The 15,307-nt window shown below is 41.9% G+C and overlaps 2 protein-coding genes across 2 annotated transcripts; both read right to left on the bottom strand.

The window, feature by feature from the left end:
- Window positions 1–8,676: 8,676 nt before the first annotated feature.
- On the bottom strand, window positions 8,677–12,194 carry LOC104459569 (chromosome unknown open reading frame, human C1orf158). Its single transcript, XM_010077811.1, has 5 exons — window positions 12,155–12,194; window positions 11,609–11,754; window positions 10,477–10,593; window positions 9,589–9,766; window positions 8,677–8,966 (listed from the first exon to the last, which is right to left on the bottom strand). Exons 1-5 carry the CDS (start codon window positions 12,192–12,194, stop codon window positions 8,677–8,679), a joined length of 771 nt encoding a protein of 256 aa, XP_010076113.1.
- LOC104459045 (arylacetamide deacetylase-like 4) lies at window positions 12,109–14,353 on the bottom strand (the record flags this gene model as incomplete). Its single annotated transcript, XM_010077810.1, has 3 exons — window positions 12,109–13,178; window positions 13,873–13,936; window positions 14,137–14,353. Coding segments are annotated over 3 exons (1,056 nt in total), but the record flags the coding sequence as incomplete, so codon positions are not given.
- Between the last annotated feature and the right edge of the window lie 954 nt (window positions 14,354–15,307).

Raw genomic sequence — 15,307 nt, 5'->3', positions numbered from 1 at the left:
GGGGGGAGGATGAGCCCTATTGCTATTTGCAGTGATCAAAGACATACCACTCCTGTGACTGCAGGGTTAACTAGCTTAGGTGCAAAGAAATTGTCTAATCACAGCTGCACGGTATGTGGCACGAGCTGCAAAACCCACCAAAATTTTGACCTCCATGCGCTATAGCTAGACTGCTGCAAGTACGCGGTTTGCTGCCTGGATGTTGTCAGTGAGTTGTTTGTGGACCCACCCATGTCTACATTGGTGCCAGCATGTGCTTTCTGGGATAATTAAACACAGATTAATTGCAGTCCATATCTTTTGTGAAAACATCTTGTGATCATTTATGGAAAGTCCCAACATTTTGGGAGGAGAAAAGGTTGCAGGGGGTATCCAGCTTTCACGATGGGACTCTTCCTCTGAAACCAAAGAAAAAACATTTGGTGGTGCTGTGCAGCTGTCTGCCACCGTAATCTAATGATGACAATTCTTGGTGTCAAGGTTGAGACTGGCTCATTGGACAATGTGGGATTTAATCTACAAAGAAACAAGGGGAGGAGGGGCAAAGAATGTCCCCCAGACGAATGGATACTAGAAAAGGGGGATTTCTTGTGGATCATCATGGACTAGAAATATAATTATTTATAATCCCAAGAGCTGCAGTTCTAAGAACTATTAACAGCCTGACCATAAATCTTTTCTAGCCCATTGGAAATCTTTCCACTGTTTTCAATTTACTTTGGACCATATTGTATGTAATGCATCTCTTGCTGTAGAATTCCTAATTTTCCCCAGGAAATATAATCTGGGTCCCTGCTGTGTTATATATATTACAGTGCCATTTCCAGCGAAGTTTAAGGACCTAAAATGATAAATGCTTGTTTCACAGCAAATTTTTGCTTAAGTATTTCAACTTTGTCATATAGTGGCTGATATTACAGTAAATCTGCATGTCAATATTTATTTTATAGAGGCAATTTGTTGTCCTCCTGACACAGGAATTCCATCACATATGTGAAAATAAGGAAATAATTACTATTGCAGAATTCTAAAGGGAAGAAAATAATTGGCAATAGTGGGTCTCCTTAAAATAGGCCTTAAAAAGGTCTGGAAGTTTGCTATGATTCAACACGTTTGAAGGAAAGAAAAATGTTATTTTAACTATGAAGCTGATGAATTCTACCATTTTGATTCCATGGAGGTAATCTCTGTAAAAGACATGATTTAAAAGCTGCTATTTCTCACTGTCTGGAGCTAAATACACTTTTCTATTCTAGCAAATCTGAATAAAATTAGAGCAGTCTGAATAAATTCACCCTGCCTCTGCGCCTGCTGTCTTAGCTCAAGGCGGAAGGAGATGACTGTGATCTCTAAGATTGTTTAATTAGCCCCATAAGCCAAAGCTACGTTCACCTTAAAAAAAACATTAAATTTATTCCAGCTTGGTAACAAGCTGGTCCATTATTTCAGGGGTTTGGTGCCAGTGTTCAGTTTTTTAAAAGGCCATCTGAAACCTCACAGGCATTTTTGACATTTTCCCATTAACAGGGTTGGTATTTGGGAGCTTGCGAGTGCTTTGTGTGTGTTCAGAGTTAAACTTTTAACACCTCAGATATGTCACCAGTTCACTGGAAGATGCTGTTTTGATTTTCCTCGTTGGCAGCTCTGAAAAAGGAAAAAAAAAAAAATAACACATTTCTCATTTAATATTAATTAGAACATATTTTTCCCTGTAGCTGTTTACTGATTATGAGATTTCAGTGCTGCTGACTGAGGTGGCTTTGCAAATAGTCCCTATAAATAGCAAAGAAGAAGCTGTTTCTGCAAAATGACCAGCTAGAGAAGAGACTCATTCATCAGGGAAACAGGTACAGCCCCACAGCCCTGCCCCGGCCCGATGGTGTAAACAGGGGCTGACAATGCTGCCTCAACAGTCAAGCAGAACCGTTTGGTCTAGGCTGACGTTTTGTGGGGAGAAAGTTTAGTCAAGTGTTTAAAATATGGAAATAAGGATCCAAATGCCTGTGTAGTTTCTCTGGCTCTCCTGCTGACTAGCTGCAGGCAAATCACCTTGTCTGCTTGTCACTTAATCACTGACAAAGGGCCCGGAGCCTGGAAACTACGGGGGCAACATTGCTTGGCTATAGCGATGTCTTCAAAAATTACATCACGGAGCGTGAAAGGTGAAAGTGTCCAGTGTGTAAATCGCACACATCTCTGTGACAATGCAAATTGTTCATGTTAGAGCACTGCAGGTCATTCTGGGCTGGCTTGCCCAGAATAAAATATTGTTCATGAAGGAGAGCGAGCCCTCTTGCTACCTTGTCCATCAGCCATGTACCATGTAGCAGCCACCTGTGCCAAGGTCTGCTGCTTGTGTTGATTGCATAAAATCCAGCACGGTTTACCTTCGATTCCGGTCTGACCTTGTGTGTACTGTAGTGGGAATACAGAATTGTAGCAACGGCAGCTTTCCTCTCCAGGGATTTCAAAACGTTTGGAAAAGCTGCACCCTCTGAACAGAGATGTGGCACTGTTTTAAGGACCGTGTAGCAATTCCCTGAAATCAGAGGTGGTCTCCAGGCCGCCGGGGACTGCAGCAGATCCCACGTGCCAGCAGTCAGTTGGCACTCAGCGTTCTGCACGCCGTGCGGTGAGCCTCGGTGTCCGCAGGCAGTTGGGATGTCACAGATCCTCACACTCAGTTGTCACAGATCAGAGGCCAAGAGGCAGCTCCTCGGGCACAGTGGTTAGATGCCAGAGAACCCAAGGCACCATGGTGCAGTCTTCGGGGAGCACTAAAACACAGCCAATCCTGCCACCTGCTGCTCCCCTCCACATCTACACTGCCCTGATTTTCAGTGGAGACAGCCTTGGTCTGCTCTGACCTGGCTGAGATTTTACCAGATGTTACCATTTACCAGTGGCATTGCTGTATTTAAGCCTAGAACGCTTGAGAGGCTGGATACAGTGATTTGCTTTCCACATTTGTAAGTAGTTGCAGTGATGGAAATTGTCCGTGCGGTATGTCGTGATGCGCATGGTGAAGAATGTCCGCACCGGCTTTACAAAACCAAATACTTGGACTGTGGTAAGTATATATTTAAAAGTAAAATTACTGATAACACAAGATGTCAGTAATATTGAGGGAGAGTGGGGTGTCCAGCGAGAGCACTGACATAGCTAAAGGTCTTTTCAAAGCTCAAGGATTTGAGGGAACAGAAGAAAAATGCAGACTTGCCTGTACAAACCAGTGGATTTTTATAGCATTCCTCTAGAGATCTCAAAGGGAAGAGTTTCAATTAGCAAGCTGACTCTGTGGGGAGTTATCAGCAACCACCATGTGCAGAGCCATAGCTTCTGTATCGCTGTAGGAATTCAAAATGGCTTTATTTTTAATTTTAAAAATACAATATTTTTTCCTTATTGGCTGCTAGGCTGAGACACCCAAGCAGCTTAGGCAATGCCTAGCCCCTAAGCCTCTTCTCCATAAGCAGTTTTCTGTCTGGTACGGGTGTCCCCCACTGTGGGGTGACCTGGGGAGGACAAGGCCATGAGCTGCCGTCCCAGCTGAAGCTGCTGGAGTGCTGGTACAGAGGATGGCAGGGCTGCCATGGCAGAATGTGGCTGTTTGGAACTTAAGGCAGACTTTGGCAGCATTCCTCTAGGGATCCTTAACTACCTCTCAGGCCAACCACTGTCAAGGACAAGGGCTAGTATCAGGTCAATGTTCTCTTTATATATAGAGCTAAATTTAGTGTTAAATCTGCTGTGAAAATTTACAGCTTGTAATATTTCCCTGACAGGCATCCAGACCCTCTTGTCCAAATATACAGTTCCTTAAATTAGGCACAAAATATGTCATGAGGCAGCAGCCTGAATTGTGTATTTACAGCACTGAAGCAGGTAAGTACATATTTATGCAGCCAATTCTGAATTCTTATTTAAAAAAAAAAAGTGGACTGGCTTGTTCAATGTATTTTTTAGAATCCTGACAGAGTGGTTAAACACTCCCGGGTCTGGGATCTCCCTGGGCCAGGGGCTGTCCCTGTATTGTCTGTTTACCACGAGTTCTACACAATGAGGCTACCGTCCTTCGGGGCTGCTGCAATTGAAAGAATGAAAGTATGTGACAATAAAGAGCAACTCCCTATAAAATGACTGTGCCTAGAGATTTTTTTCTTCTTAGCAAATGTCATTGCCCCAGAACAGCTAGTATATTATTTATATAACAATTTCCTTATGGGTCGTTGTTGAATAGAACTCGAGTCCTTCCATAGCCAGAGCGAATGCCCCCATCAGTGCAGCTGGAAAATTATTTCCTTTATTCAGTGTCAGGACAGAGTTCTGTACACCAGCTAGCTTAAGAGGTGCTTCAGTTACATATAGAAAAATATAATTCCATCCTACCGCAGTTCTTCAACATCCCAGACTTACTCCTTTGGAACGCAATTCCCACAAATAGCCTTTTGAACTTGTGTGGATTTTAAATCATAAAAAAAGAGCGAAGGGAATGTCTTTGTTAGAGACAGCTCACGGCACAAATCAGGTTCACGACGTGCGGCTGTGCTTCTGCTGCTTACAGCTGCTCTTGGAGTCAAGTGGCTGCTTTGAAATGTGAATGTGGAGTATAGATTAAGTAAGAGGTTTCTGTAAAGAATGTGTCACGTTTTGGGAAGTTTATGCAGGACTGTGCCCCTCCGTGGTGCTCTGTGCCACTGGTGAGGGCTCTGTGATACAGCATGTTGTTTCAGGTATTTGATGAAAATCGAATATTACTTATTTTTAAAAGCTAGTAAATTATTTTTTTTCCTGAAGCGTTACAACCTTGTATGGCAGTAAGATTATCATCTTAGGTGTATTGCAGATGAAATCTATGTAGACTGCTTAGACTTACAGGGAAAAAGAGTACCAATGGCATGGTTTGAAGATGGTGCCTTTTAAGCACTGATCAGTTCAGCTCCATTCAATAAACAGTATAAAAATTTTAAAAAGGAAAAGGCTGGTTACTAATGGCAATTTGATGTTTTCATCACCAATACGTGTTTAAATATACGACAAGCTTTGCCAGATATTTGTGCTTTGTGTAACTGCCATCAATGAAAACTTTTCTGTGTTCTTACGGGAGCGGGGGGAGTCGGAGCCCCAGCCCCAGGAGCTATGTGTGCCTAAAGGTTCTGTTCAAAGAAATCGCTGCAATGGAAGGTGCGGATTTGGACAGCAGGACTCAGCAGCCATTGTGTTGCCTTAGGTAGTGCTCAGATTCAGACCAGTGAAGCTGTTTTACCAGTTAACTGTCTTGGAGAGCTTTTGAAAGCACCTTCTAAGGAATATTTAAAACTTCCTGAAAGAGCCCTCCTGACCATGTGAACAGCCTCTTGCCAACAGCCTGTTTCTCTTCTCCCAGAAGCCCTGCGTTTCGTCTCTGTGACCACCCTCACCTCACAGCTGGCATCCACGGTCCCCCGTTACTGCAGAACTTGCCAACCAGAATCAGTGTTCCTTCTCTGAGTCCCGACGCTGACGGAGATTCTCAGTCCAAAGAATCCATCTTCTTGTTTATGCAGCTCATCTAGGTTGACATCAGCCTCCTTCAAGGCAAGAAATATGCTTGCTTTGAGAGATGTGCATCCATTCTAACTGCTACCTTGTCTCTTTAATGTCACAGAAGTTCAAATATGAGGCTGACTTCATGCAGTCAAGACTGTCTAGAACATTTTCGTAACAGAGACTTGTGTCAAAGCATCTATTCGCTCCATGAAAAATTGAAGAGAGTGGTGCACTCTTGCTTTCCAGTCGCAAGTGACCACAAGGCTCTGAGACGAAAACAGTTTCTCAAAAAAAAAAAAAGCTTGGATAAATCAGAGACATCAGCAGAATGTGGTCCTGTGCATGTTATAATGGTTCCCAGGAGTCCCAAAGTGCTCGTTGTACGTTAATGAATTGTGCCTTGCAACACCAGAGTGCACCAGAATAAACGTTATTCGTTGACTTCCCCGACAGCAATGTACTTAAGTTCCAAACTGGATCCATATTTCAAAGGTCTCCAAGTTCAAGAGGTTTTATCACCTGGTCTATATTTCAAGTTGATCTCTTATCTTTATAAAGTTATGCTATTTTCATCATTAATATCTCCTCTTCCCAAAAAGTGTACATCTTCCTAGCGCAACCCAGCATTTCTGTTGTGCATTTGCATTTTCTATTTACTAGTAAGTGAGTGGATATCTGAGTTATTGCAGATTTTTTAGTGGTGACATTTCAGATTTTCTCACCTCTTTTCCACGGCAGCTGTGAACATCTTAGTTGTTTTAGCTTATATCTTTTCTTGAAGCAGAGGCAAAATGACTTTTGTACAGATGTACGGGATCAGAACCTACGATTATGACCTAATCAAAATGCTCAGCAAGAAAATATAAATGAGGTATTCTTCTTGTAGCCATGCGTTTGGAGCACTGCTTTCAGCAGTGACTCGACCATATGGTTTTGGACTAATGTCTGGAATAATCCAGGTAATCTACATTTTGTAAGAAAAAAATCTCAGTTATCAGTGCTGTTCTGTCTGATATTTTGTCTTGCAGAATATTTGAGCAAAGTGTTTCATATAAGGACAGGTTCTTTCAGTTTTTGTTACTGGCTGATCGGTGTTTGATTCCGCCTTCACTGAACTCAGATCAAGAGACAGAGAAGCCTGGACTCTCTCTCGAGTTTGGCTTGAGGCTTGAGCCACCAAAAAGCTAGCTAGATAGCTGTGGTGCAAATTTAGTATTGCTGAAGTGAAAACAGCTAATCAGTTAAACAGTTCAAAGCAGATATTTTGCTGCGGGGGATTATTAATCACAGCTGACATGTCTGGTAGAGTTGCGCACTTTTCTATTTGAGAAGCTCTCTCTCAAAATGCATTTCATCCAGTTCACTAGCCTGTTTTGTTGGTTCCTTCGAGTGTCATAGTTGTATATTTTGTTTGTAAATGGCTCAATATTTGAACAGATCAGACCTGTGCTTGGGGACCCGTGCCCAGTCACCTTACAGATTGGGAATTCATGTTTCCTACAGATGTCATAGGTGGTACTTGTGCATCTCAGTAGTTCCCTGTACATCAAGCTGGTCATTTCTTTCCATATATGAGCTTTGGGTTTAGAAGCACAGTAGATAATAACCATAAATTTTTCATTTACTGTAAATATTTAATAAATATGAATGATTGATGACCAGATTTTTAAGCAAACAGAGTTTCAGGAAATGATGACTACCTTTGTATAATTGTCTAAGCTGTACTCTAAATATTCTCTGGGTTTTGTTGTACTACTTCAAGAGAGTATGTATTTTGTAACACAGCACTGATAGCTGGCTGTGTTTCGGTGACTACTTTCACCTATTTTGCTTTCAATTTTTTCTAGTTGCCTTTGATCTCCCTGGGTCTCTGAAGCCAAAAGAAAAAACAAAAACAAAAACAACAACAACAACAACAACAAAAACATATAAAGCTTATCTAATTATCAGGGCTGTTGCATCTCTGAAAGATTTCATTAACCATGCTGCTTTCTGGTTCCTGCAGCCAGCTGAGCGGCTGTGTACCTCTCCTGCAGACGTTTTTGGATGTCTGACAGATTAGTGAAGAATCACTTTGCCAATAGGTGCCACTGTTGCTCTACACACATATCCGAATCATCGCTGTCCTTCAGCTGAGAATCCAACCTTGAAAAAGCAAACCTAAATCACAGTGGCTAAAACATTGCAGAGGTAAAACTCTGTACAGACCATGGTCAGAGGCTTGTCCATGCCAAGACTAAGGGATCTTCTCTATCTGGTTCCTAAAAATATTCTTGCTAATCTTGAGCAAAATTGATGAAGAGATAAATACGTGTTGAATTAATTCCAGGTATATTTAATCTAAGCCTTTAACTTGCTTTAAGTTTACTGTTGAGCCTCAGACTAATAGCAGCTGAACCCTGCAAATATCTCCTCTGGACCAAACGTGATTTAAACGCAAAAGCTGCACATCAGCGCAGTAAGAATTTGGAGTTCGGTCAGCACTTTTTACATAGATTGTTCACATTCTTTCCCAACTGAGTAAAGTATCAGGGTGACCTACCCAGCAGTATCAAGGCCACCTACAGCTATTTCCTCTAGGTTTACTCCTCGGTAATGTAAGGTCAGCTAATGGAGCTCACTTTGCAGCTTATCTGCCATTAAGCGCCAGTCAGTGTGTGCGGCCAAGGGCAATCAAGTGCTCGCTGCGTTGAGAGAAACCTTGCTTCACCTTGTCCTTAGCTATGCAGCCAGTTCATATGTTTACCTTATTCTTGGATGTTTCAGATATATTATGGAATAACACAAATTTATTTTCTCCTCTTTCTTTAAAGAAATGTACAGTAAGCTGTGTAAAGAACGAGAAGACAACTAAGGACAAAACAATTAAGAGATTTATATCCTTTCAGGTTCAATCCCACTCTTATTTTTTTTTTTCTTACTGTAACTATTCATGGTCTAGAAAACAACAGGTAAAAATTTTGTTTTCAGTGATTTAATATCTTCTGAAATATTCCCAGCCATCTGCAGCTCAGAATGTAACCCAGCAACTTGTTCTAACTAGTAGACAGCCCTCCGCCTATAGAACCTAATTCCCATTCCCTCTGCATGGAACAGATCACTCTTACGTACATGAGCAACAAGCTGTATTTAGTACTTCAGGTCACCCTAAGCAGTTTCCACAGGGGCATCCCTTGCTTTTCTGTCTCTCATCAGTTGACCGATGGCTTGCAGATGTTTCCGACCCCCTTCATAGTCCAGGATTCTGTTAATGTTTTGGAGATGTTCCTTGTTGGAAGAGAGGCCATGAGGTTTAGCTTGTCTCAGATGATAAGTAATGAAAGCAGAAATCGGTGGGGGTTGATAGGAAACAGTGTAGACACTCTTCATCACTCCAGCTTCTTTCTTGTGCCATTTTTTCATCAGGAGCTCAAGAAGGCCATAATTGGTGGGTGGTTCTGAGACAGGAAATGATTAAATGTTACAAATGGTAGAATTAAGTTTCTGGTCCTAGTGTTTTTACTCCACAGTTGTCACAGGGAATATTTGTACTATTTTGACAGCAGATTAAGGACAAAACAGATATTATTTTTTTTCCCCAGGGCATGTCTGTCTACCCTCTGGCTGGAAGGGAAATCACTGTAGGGCAGCAGTGATGGTATAAATGTGAGGAGACCTCATTCTTCCTAGCCTCTCTGGTAGATAACGTAAAAAGTTAGCAGAGCTGTACACATCACTTGCATTCAGAAACATAATAATACCCTGTGAATTCTCCTGCTAGTTGTATCTCACAGCTCTGCTTGTTTTCCGCTGGTGTCTTGCATTATTGCATAGGGCAGAGAAATCTGTTCATTGGCCCTATCCCTCGCTGCTCCCTGTGGTGATTAAGTATGGTTGTATGGATAACATTTCCACTTTACCAATCAGAAAAATAAGCTACTGACTAGGTAAGAAAGTAGCCAAAAGTCACCACAAGATCCATTTTCAGAGTTAAAACAGAAGGAGGTTCCTGGCTCTAAGTCTATATATTGACCACTGCACCATGTTCCATGTGTTTGAATTAATAATGCCAAAAACTACCAAGAATGGGGAAATCTGATTTCTGAGGAAACCAGGCAAACTTGCGTCCATTCCAGCAGCGGAGGGGAGGCAGCACAGGATTATAACCGTGTCTGTTGTACTCATCATCATACTCCGATACTAAATTTCGGCTTTTTGGTTCATCGTGGTGGCTGAGGAAGTGCTGCACTGGCAGCCCCTGAAATGAGAGGTACATGAAACCATGCTGCTTGTCTCTGTACATAGCATTCGGATGGCTTAGCACTGTACTACCAGTGATAGCACAACATTTTATCAGTACTTTTGTTGGTTTTGTTTATAATTTAATCCCTGAAAATAAGTAATGTGAATTTCCAGTTAAATTAAGCAACTACATCTGTCATGAGATCTAATTAGACTGATTTCAACACATGCATCACGGATTTGCAGATACATTTAAGAAGCTGCAGGTGAAAAGCTGCTTGTCTTGTGCTGCTTAAGTGTTTCGTTGTGCACTAGCATTACATATACTGCCTTCCCACTCTGTCAGGAGAGAACCATAAGAATATTCGGGGGTGGAGAGGCACCTTGGAGGAAGGGATGTTCTAGCAGGTGATACCTGGGGGAAGAGTATTGTTGGGAAAGATCTGGGACCCATTTAAGTGCAGTTCATTCCTGTGAATTGGAGGTGTGCTGACGAAAATAATCCTCTTTTACCAGCAAGCTCATATTATAGTGCACAGAATGTCCTGAAGACACAAACATACACGGGAGCTCCGGACCCTGTAAAGAGGCCACAGAGCTGCAGTGCCTTCTTTTACGCATATAGTTGTTTAAGGATATAAAAGATTATTTAAGTATTAGTCAAAGCTCATCATAGTTTGGAATGTTGGCACACACAGCCCTACATTTGAAATTTCTTTTACTTACCCTGTATTTTTCCATCATGTTTCTCCTTAGCATTTGGTCTGGTTTGTGATCTGGGAAGCAAAGGAAGTCTGTTCTGTATATGCTGCTGCTGCCGAGTTTCCCAGTCTCTTTTATGAACTAGAGAGAGACACAACACTCAGTATAGCTGAGGCAATCTGATCATTACAGCAGCTCTGTTCCAGTGCTGCTTTCTTCATCTATGCATTTAAAAGCACTTATTTGGAAAGAAGCCCATGCTGTGTACTTTTTCTCAGATGGTAAAGTCAGCCGTTGTAAAATTCTGGATTGATTCCTCAGTGTACAGCCCTTGAAAAATTATTCATGGTTTGGTGTTAAATACTTTCACCTGCCATGTGAACTAGCATCTGAAAAGGGCCAATGAACCCCCTTTTTTTTGTCCCTTTGTTCCTACTTCTGCCACAGCAGGCCAGACTCTGCAATGGAGTCTAGCATTTTGCTCCAGCAAAAAAAAAAAAAAAAAGAAAAAGAAAAGAAATCTAAAGGAAGTAATTTTAGCAGAGTTGGGAGGATTTGCCCTAACAGCTCCAATATTGAACCTAACAGTCATGTTTTGACAAAGTTAAATGCCTAGTGATAAAATTTTACTCAGCTCTTAAGCAGGGTATGCAATCTGTAGAGCAGCTCTACTGGCAACGGTGCTCTTGTTTATACAAGCAAATGAAACCAATATCCAAACTATTAAAGATCCTCTGATACAAGAAATAATAAGTATTAACTTGCAGAAGGGTTAATGAAGCCTCTCTTGTATAATGTTGGTATATATTATTAAGTTGTATATATTGTTGTTGTATAGCTGTATATAAGTTGTGTAGCAGTCTGAAGCGATTGCCACAAAAAGCGCTATGGCATTTTTAATCGGACACTGCTGTATCTGATGGAACCACAGCATATAGCCCACGCTCGGGCATTGCTTCTGTCCTGGCTTAGAGAGAAGAATGGCAGATCATAAACAAAACTAATGTAGGCTGAACAAGCTGCTTAACCTTCTCCCTTTTATTTCTCTCCTGAGTTGAGCCTGGACTCTCGCTTATGCCTGCAGCAGTGTACTACCTCCAGACCGCTGCTCCTGACCCACTCTGTTCCTGCTCTCACGCTTCTTTCCTCATCTTACCCTTTTCCTCTCTTCCAGCCAGTTTCCAATTAGAACTTTATTAGAGTATTTGGGTTCAATTTTCCACCAGTCCTGGCCATCCTGTTGCGATGAAATCATATTCCTTCGTCTCACCAGCATTACCCTTCCTGGTTGTTGGCACTGTCCTTCAGGTTATGTGGGTGAAAGATTACTCAGTAGTCCAGTGCTAAAACCAGGGCAGAAAGCAGCTCCACTTCTGCTGTCTCTGTGCTGAGAACCACGGGTGATGTGTGGAACTACCTGGCCGTAGAACGATGTGTGTTTGCTATCCCCCGGGTGACTGTCGTTCCAGTAACCACATTCTAGGTTGCATCATATTCACTGCTGAGCAGTGGTGGCTCCTAACCCTCTAACGTCAGCTCGGTTTTTTATCTAATAGAGCTCAGAATCAGAGTGTGCAGTGTATCTCACAACACTGTGATATAAGTGACGTACTCCTCTGTACCAATACACCACACATACCTGCACAACACACTGTCTCTCTTCACAGACAGACACATTTTATTTTAAACAAGTGGGACAAACCAGGATGTCCATTCAAAACAATATTCTTCTTTATTGACATAGCTAAAGATAAGGGCTTGCAGCATGGTACAAGCTTGTATAAGGTTTGCATATTCCATGTTCCAACTAACAGCTGGAATGAGGTTCTGATGAGCCTTGTTTATCCTTGTTAATGGCTTGATTGACTACCCATCACCTGATATTAAATATCCTAAAAAGATATTTTCCTAGGTTGAGGCATGAACAGACTCGTGGAATCTAAGATATTTACTATAAGCTTTTTAGGAAGTTAACAACGCTGTCCAGTCCTCTTTTCCCAGCTGGAAATGAGAAACCGCAATAATCATGTAGGCTTATGACTCCATGGAATCCATCCTCGAGATGGTACCAGGTCACTGGAACACCATTGTCCTCCAATCTCTTCTTGTAAAGCAAGCCGTCGTCTCGTAGCACATCATACTCACAGGTCAAGATGAAAGATTCGGGCAGCTGGTGAACAATAGCATCTTCAGCTAACAGCGGACACAGGTTGGGCTCACAGAATCTTTTCACTGTCTCATAAACTTCAGCTATAAAATCAGTGGGCCTAAGTGGCTTCACACCTCTGACCTTAAATTTTTCGGGGATGTTATCTGGACTCACCCACTTCCTGTACTTCAGCCTCATATCTGGAGGAATATGAGAGCCCTCCAAGACCTCTTGCATATGCAGGGCATGCCCATTTAGGTACTGCAAAGCAAAGAAAGCGGCACGTTCTCGGAATAAGAGAGGGACTCCTCGATTTTGATGATAGGACGGTAAATTGAAGTCCAGTGCCTGAAGGCCTGGGTAGATCAGGATCTGAGCACGTAGTTTGGGGAGGTCTGATCTACCTGCGAGGGTCTGGCTAACAGCAGCTGCTAGATTGCCCCCAGCACTGTCCCCGCAGACGATGACATTGGCAGGATCCACGCCGTAGTGCTCTGTGTTCTTCAGGAAGTGTATGGTCGCGTTAAGACAGTCTTCATACGCAGCAGGGTATTTGTGTTCAGGGGCTAAACGGTACCTAGTACACAGAAAGAGACACGTGTAAGAGAAGGAAATGTCATGAGTGTTAATCAGGAAATGGTATCCTGGGCTGTCTTCCAGCCCTATCATTTTGGGGTGCTTTTCTTCCAGGTCAGGACACTCATGACCTCCTAAGCAAGCATTCCTCAGTTAGTGATTGCAGGTAAGCCGTAAATTGTGTATTCATTCACAAGGACTCAGCAAAGTAGGGTTGTCTCCTGATTAAGAGTCTGACTGAGACTTTGTACATTTCTGTCATGCTGAAAACGCCCTGTGTATTCTTGACAAGAGAACTTAATCATTTTATGCCTCTGCTTCCTATGTGTAAAATGGGATTAATGCAGTGTGATTTTTCTCTCTTTTTCTATAAATCGCAATTGTTTGGAGCATCTTATTACATCTTCATATGTTCAGTGCAAGGAAGACTTTTTTTTACTGAAGGTTTTGATTGGCTTTTATAGATTTTCTTAGTGTGACAAATATTTCAATTGTTGTCTCTTCTGAGTAGATCAGGGCATGAACAGCTAAGAGCTGTGAGATCTCAGTTACCACTATTTGTCTCTTTATGAACTTAACTGAATTCTACTGAAATTTCTCAGCCCTAAAGGACATCTCCAGAACCAGTGCAGCTCTGCTGTGGCACCACAGCAACAATAATCTCCAAACAGTAGAACTGGGTAGGGTGCACTTACTGGACAGATACAACTACCGATTCACTCTCTCTGGATATGTAGCGGCATACTTTTTCATAGGTATCTGGAAAAGAAATATTTTCATTAGTGCTTTGCTTTGCTCTAATCTTTGAGACAGCTGGGGACTGTTCGTTCCAGAAAGGCATGTATTTGTCTTAAGACTCCCTCCCAATTCACATGCTGAAGCCTCCTCTTATTTCAATTTTATAAAAAGATGAGAATGTTCTTTCTACATTAGTATAATTCCTCCAGCAAATATCTTACCAAGACTTCCAAATACCCAGCCTCCTCCATGAAAGAAGATGATACCTCTCCTTCGCCCATCAGAGTTAGCTTTAGGGTGATAAACCCTCACAGGTACTTTGTTAAACTGCAGATCCTGGATAAAGAGCTTTGGATCCACTCCTAGTTTCCGTCCCTGTCGCACGTATCGGCCAAAAGTGATTTGGCTGCAAAGTCCGGTCTTCTCCAAAATCCTTCCCTGTTAAAGGTAAAAGACATTAAGGCTTCATTAAAAGTCTTGAGTTAGCCAGAGTATAAAAACTCTGCATCATACTTACATTGCACTGTATTTGAGGGAAATTGTAAAGAAACACAGAGTTTAAAAAAAATGTGTCTCAGTCTCATTTCATTTCTACTTGATAACGACAATGAAATGTCATATATAGGAACAGCAATAAAAGATTTAATAGTTCTTCATTGCGTAAACTGTAATTCCTGACTTAGACCATAAAACTCAGTGAATTTCCAAATCTTAAGTGCTGGGTTGTGTTGTGCAAGTTAGTTACTGCTTTTTATTTGCACAACAGATTCACTGAGCAAAATCAATAAGCTTCCTTTCCCAATGCTCTTGCAATGGTCTTGCAACCTAGAATATAAACCTGATGTAATAAGTGAACAAACAAGAGGCTGGGAACCAAATTAATGGAATCAAACAAATAAACTCTTACAGGTCAGTTACTAAACAAGATCCCAATTTTAAATGCCCAGTGAAGAGTCTTTCTTTATCCATCGCCTTTCTGTCACCTGCTGTTGGGATTCAGGAGAGCTGGGTGGCTTTGTCAGTAAATTTCAAGAGGATGTAAATGGTGTAAGAAACAGCGTGGAGGAAAACAAGGTCTGTGCAATAGCAAAGGTAATGATGTGGCTAAAGGAGTGAAGGAGAAAACTGAAGATTTTAAAGAATCAAAAGATACAGCAAGTGACAGAGGAAGAGTTTAGGAGAGCTCTAATGCTGTTTATGCAATGCTGTAGAAGGGAGTCCAGGGATTAAGTAAAGCAGCCCTAACCGGATTTGGTACCATAAATGTCAGCCCTGGCAGGAGCAGCTGAAGGGCTGCAGTTTTCCTTGTGCAAGGTGACTTTGCCTGAAGCTGAGGGCAGTTATCAGACAAAACACCAGCTCAGCTCCGAATTCGAGACTTAAATCAGCACC

Source organism: Pterocles gutturalis, unplaced genomic scaffold (assembly GCF_000699245.1).
Source record: "Pterocles gutturalis isolate BGI_N339 unplaced genomic scaffold, ASM69924v1 scaffold12638, whole genome shotgun sequence".
In the NCBI taxonomy this organism is placed as follows: Eukaryota; Metazoa; Chordata; class Aves; order Pterocliformes; family Pteroclidae; genus Pterocles; species Pterocles gutturalis.
The sequence above is the reverse complement of the archived record's forward strand: the minus strand, read 5'-3'. Positions and strand labels throughout refer to the sequence as shown.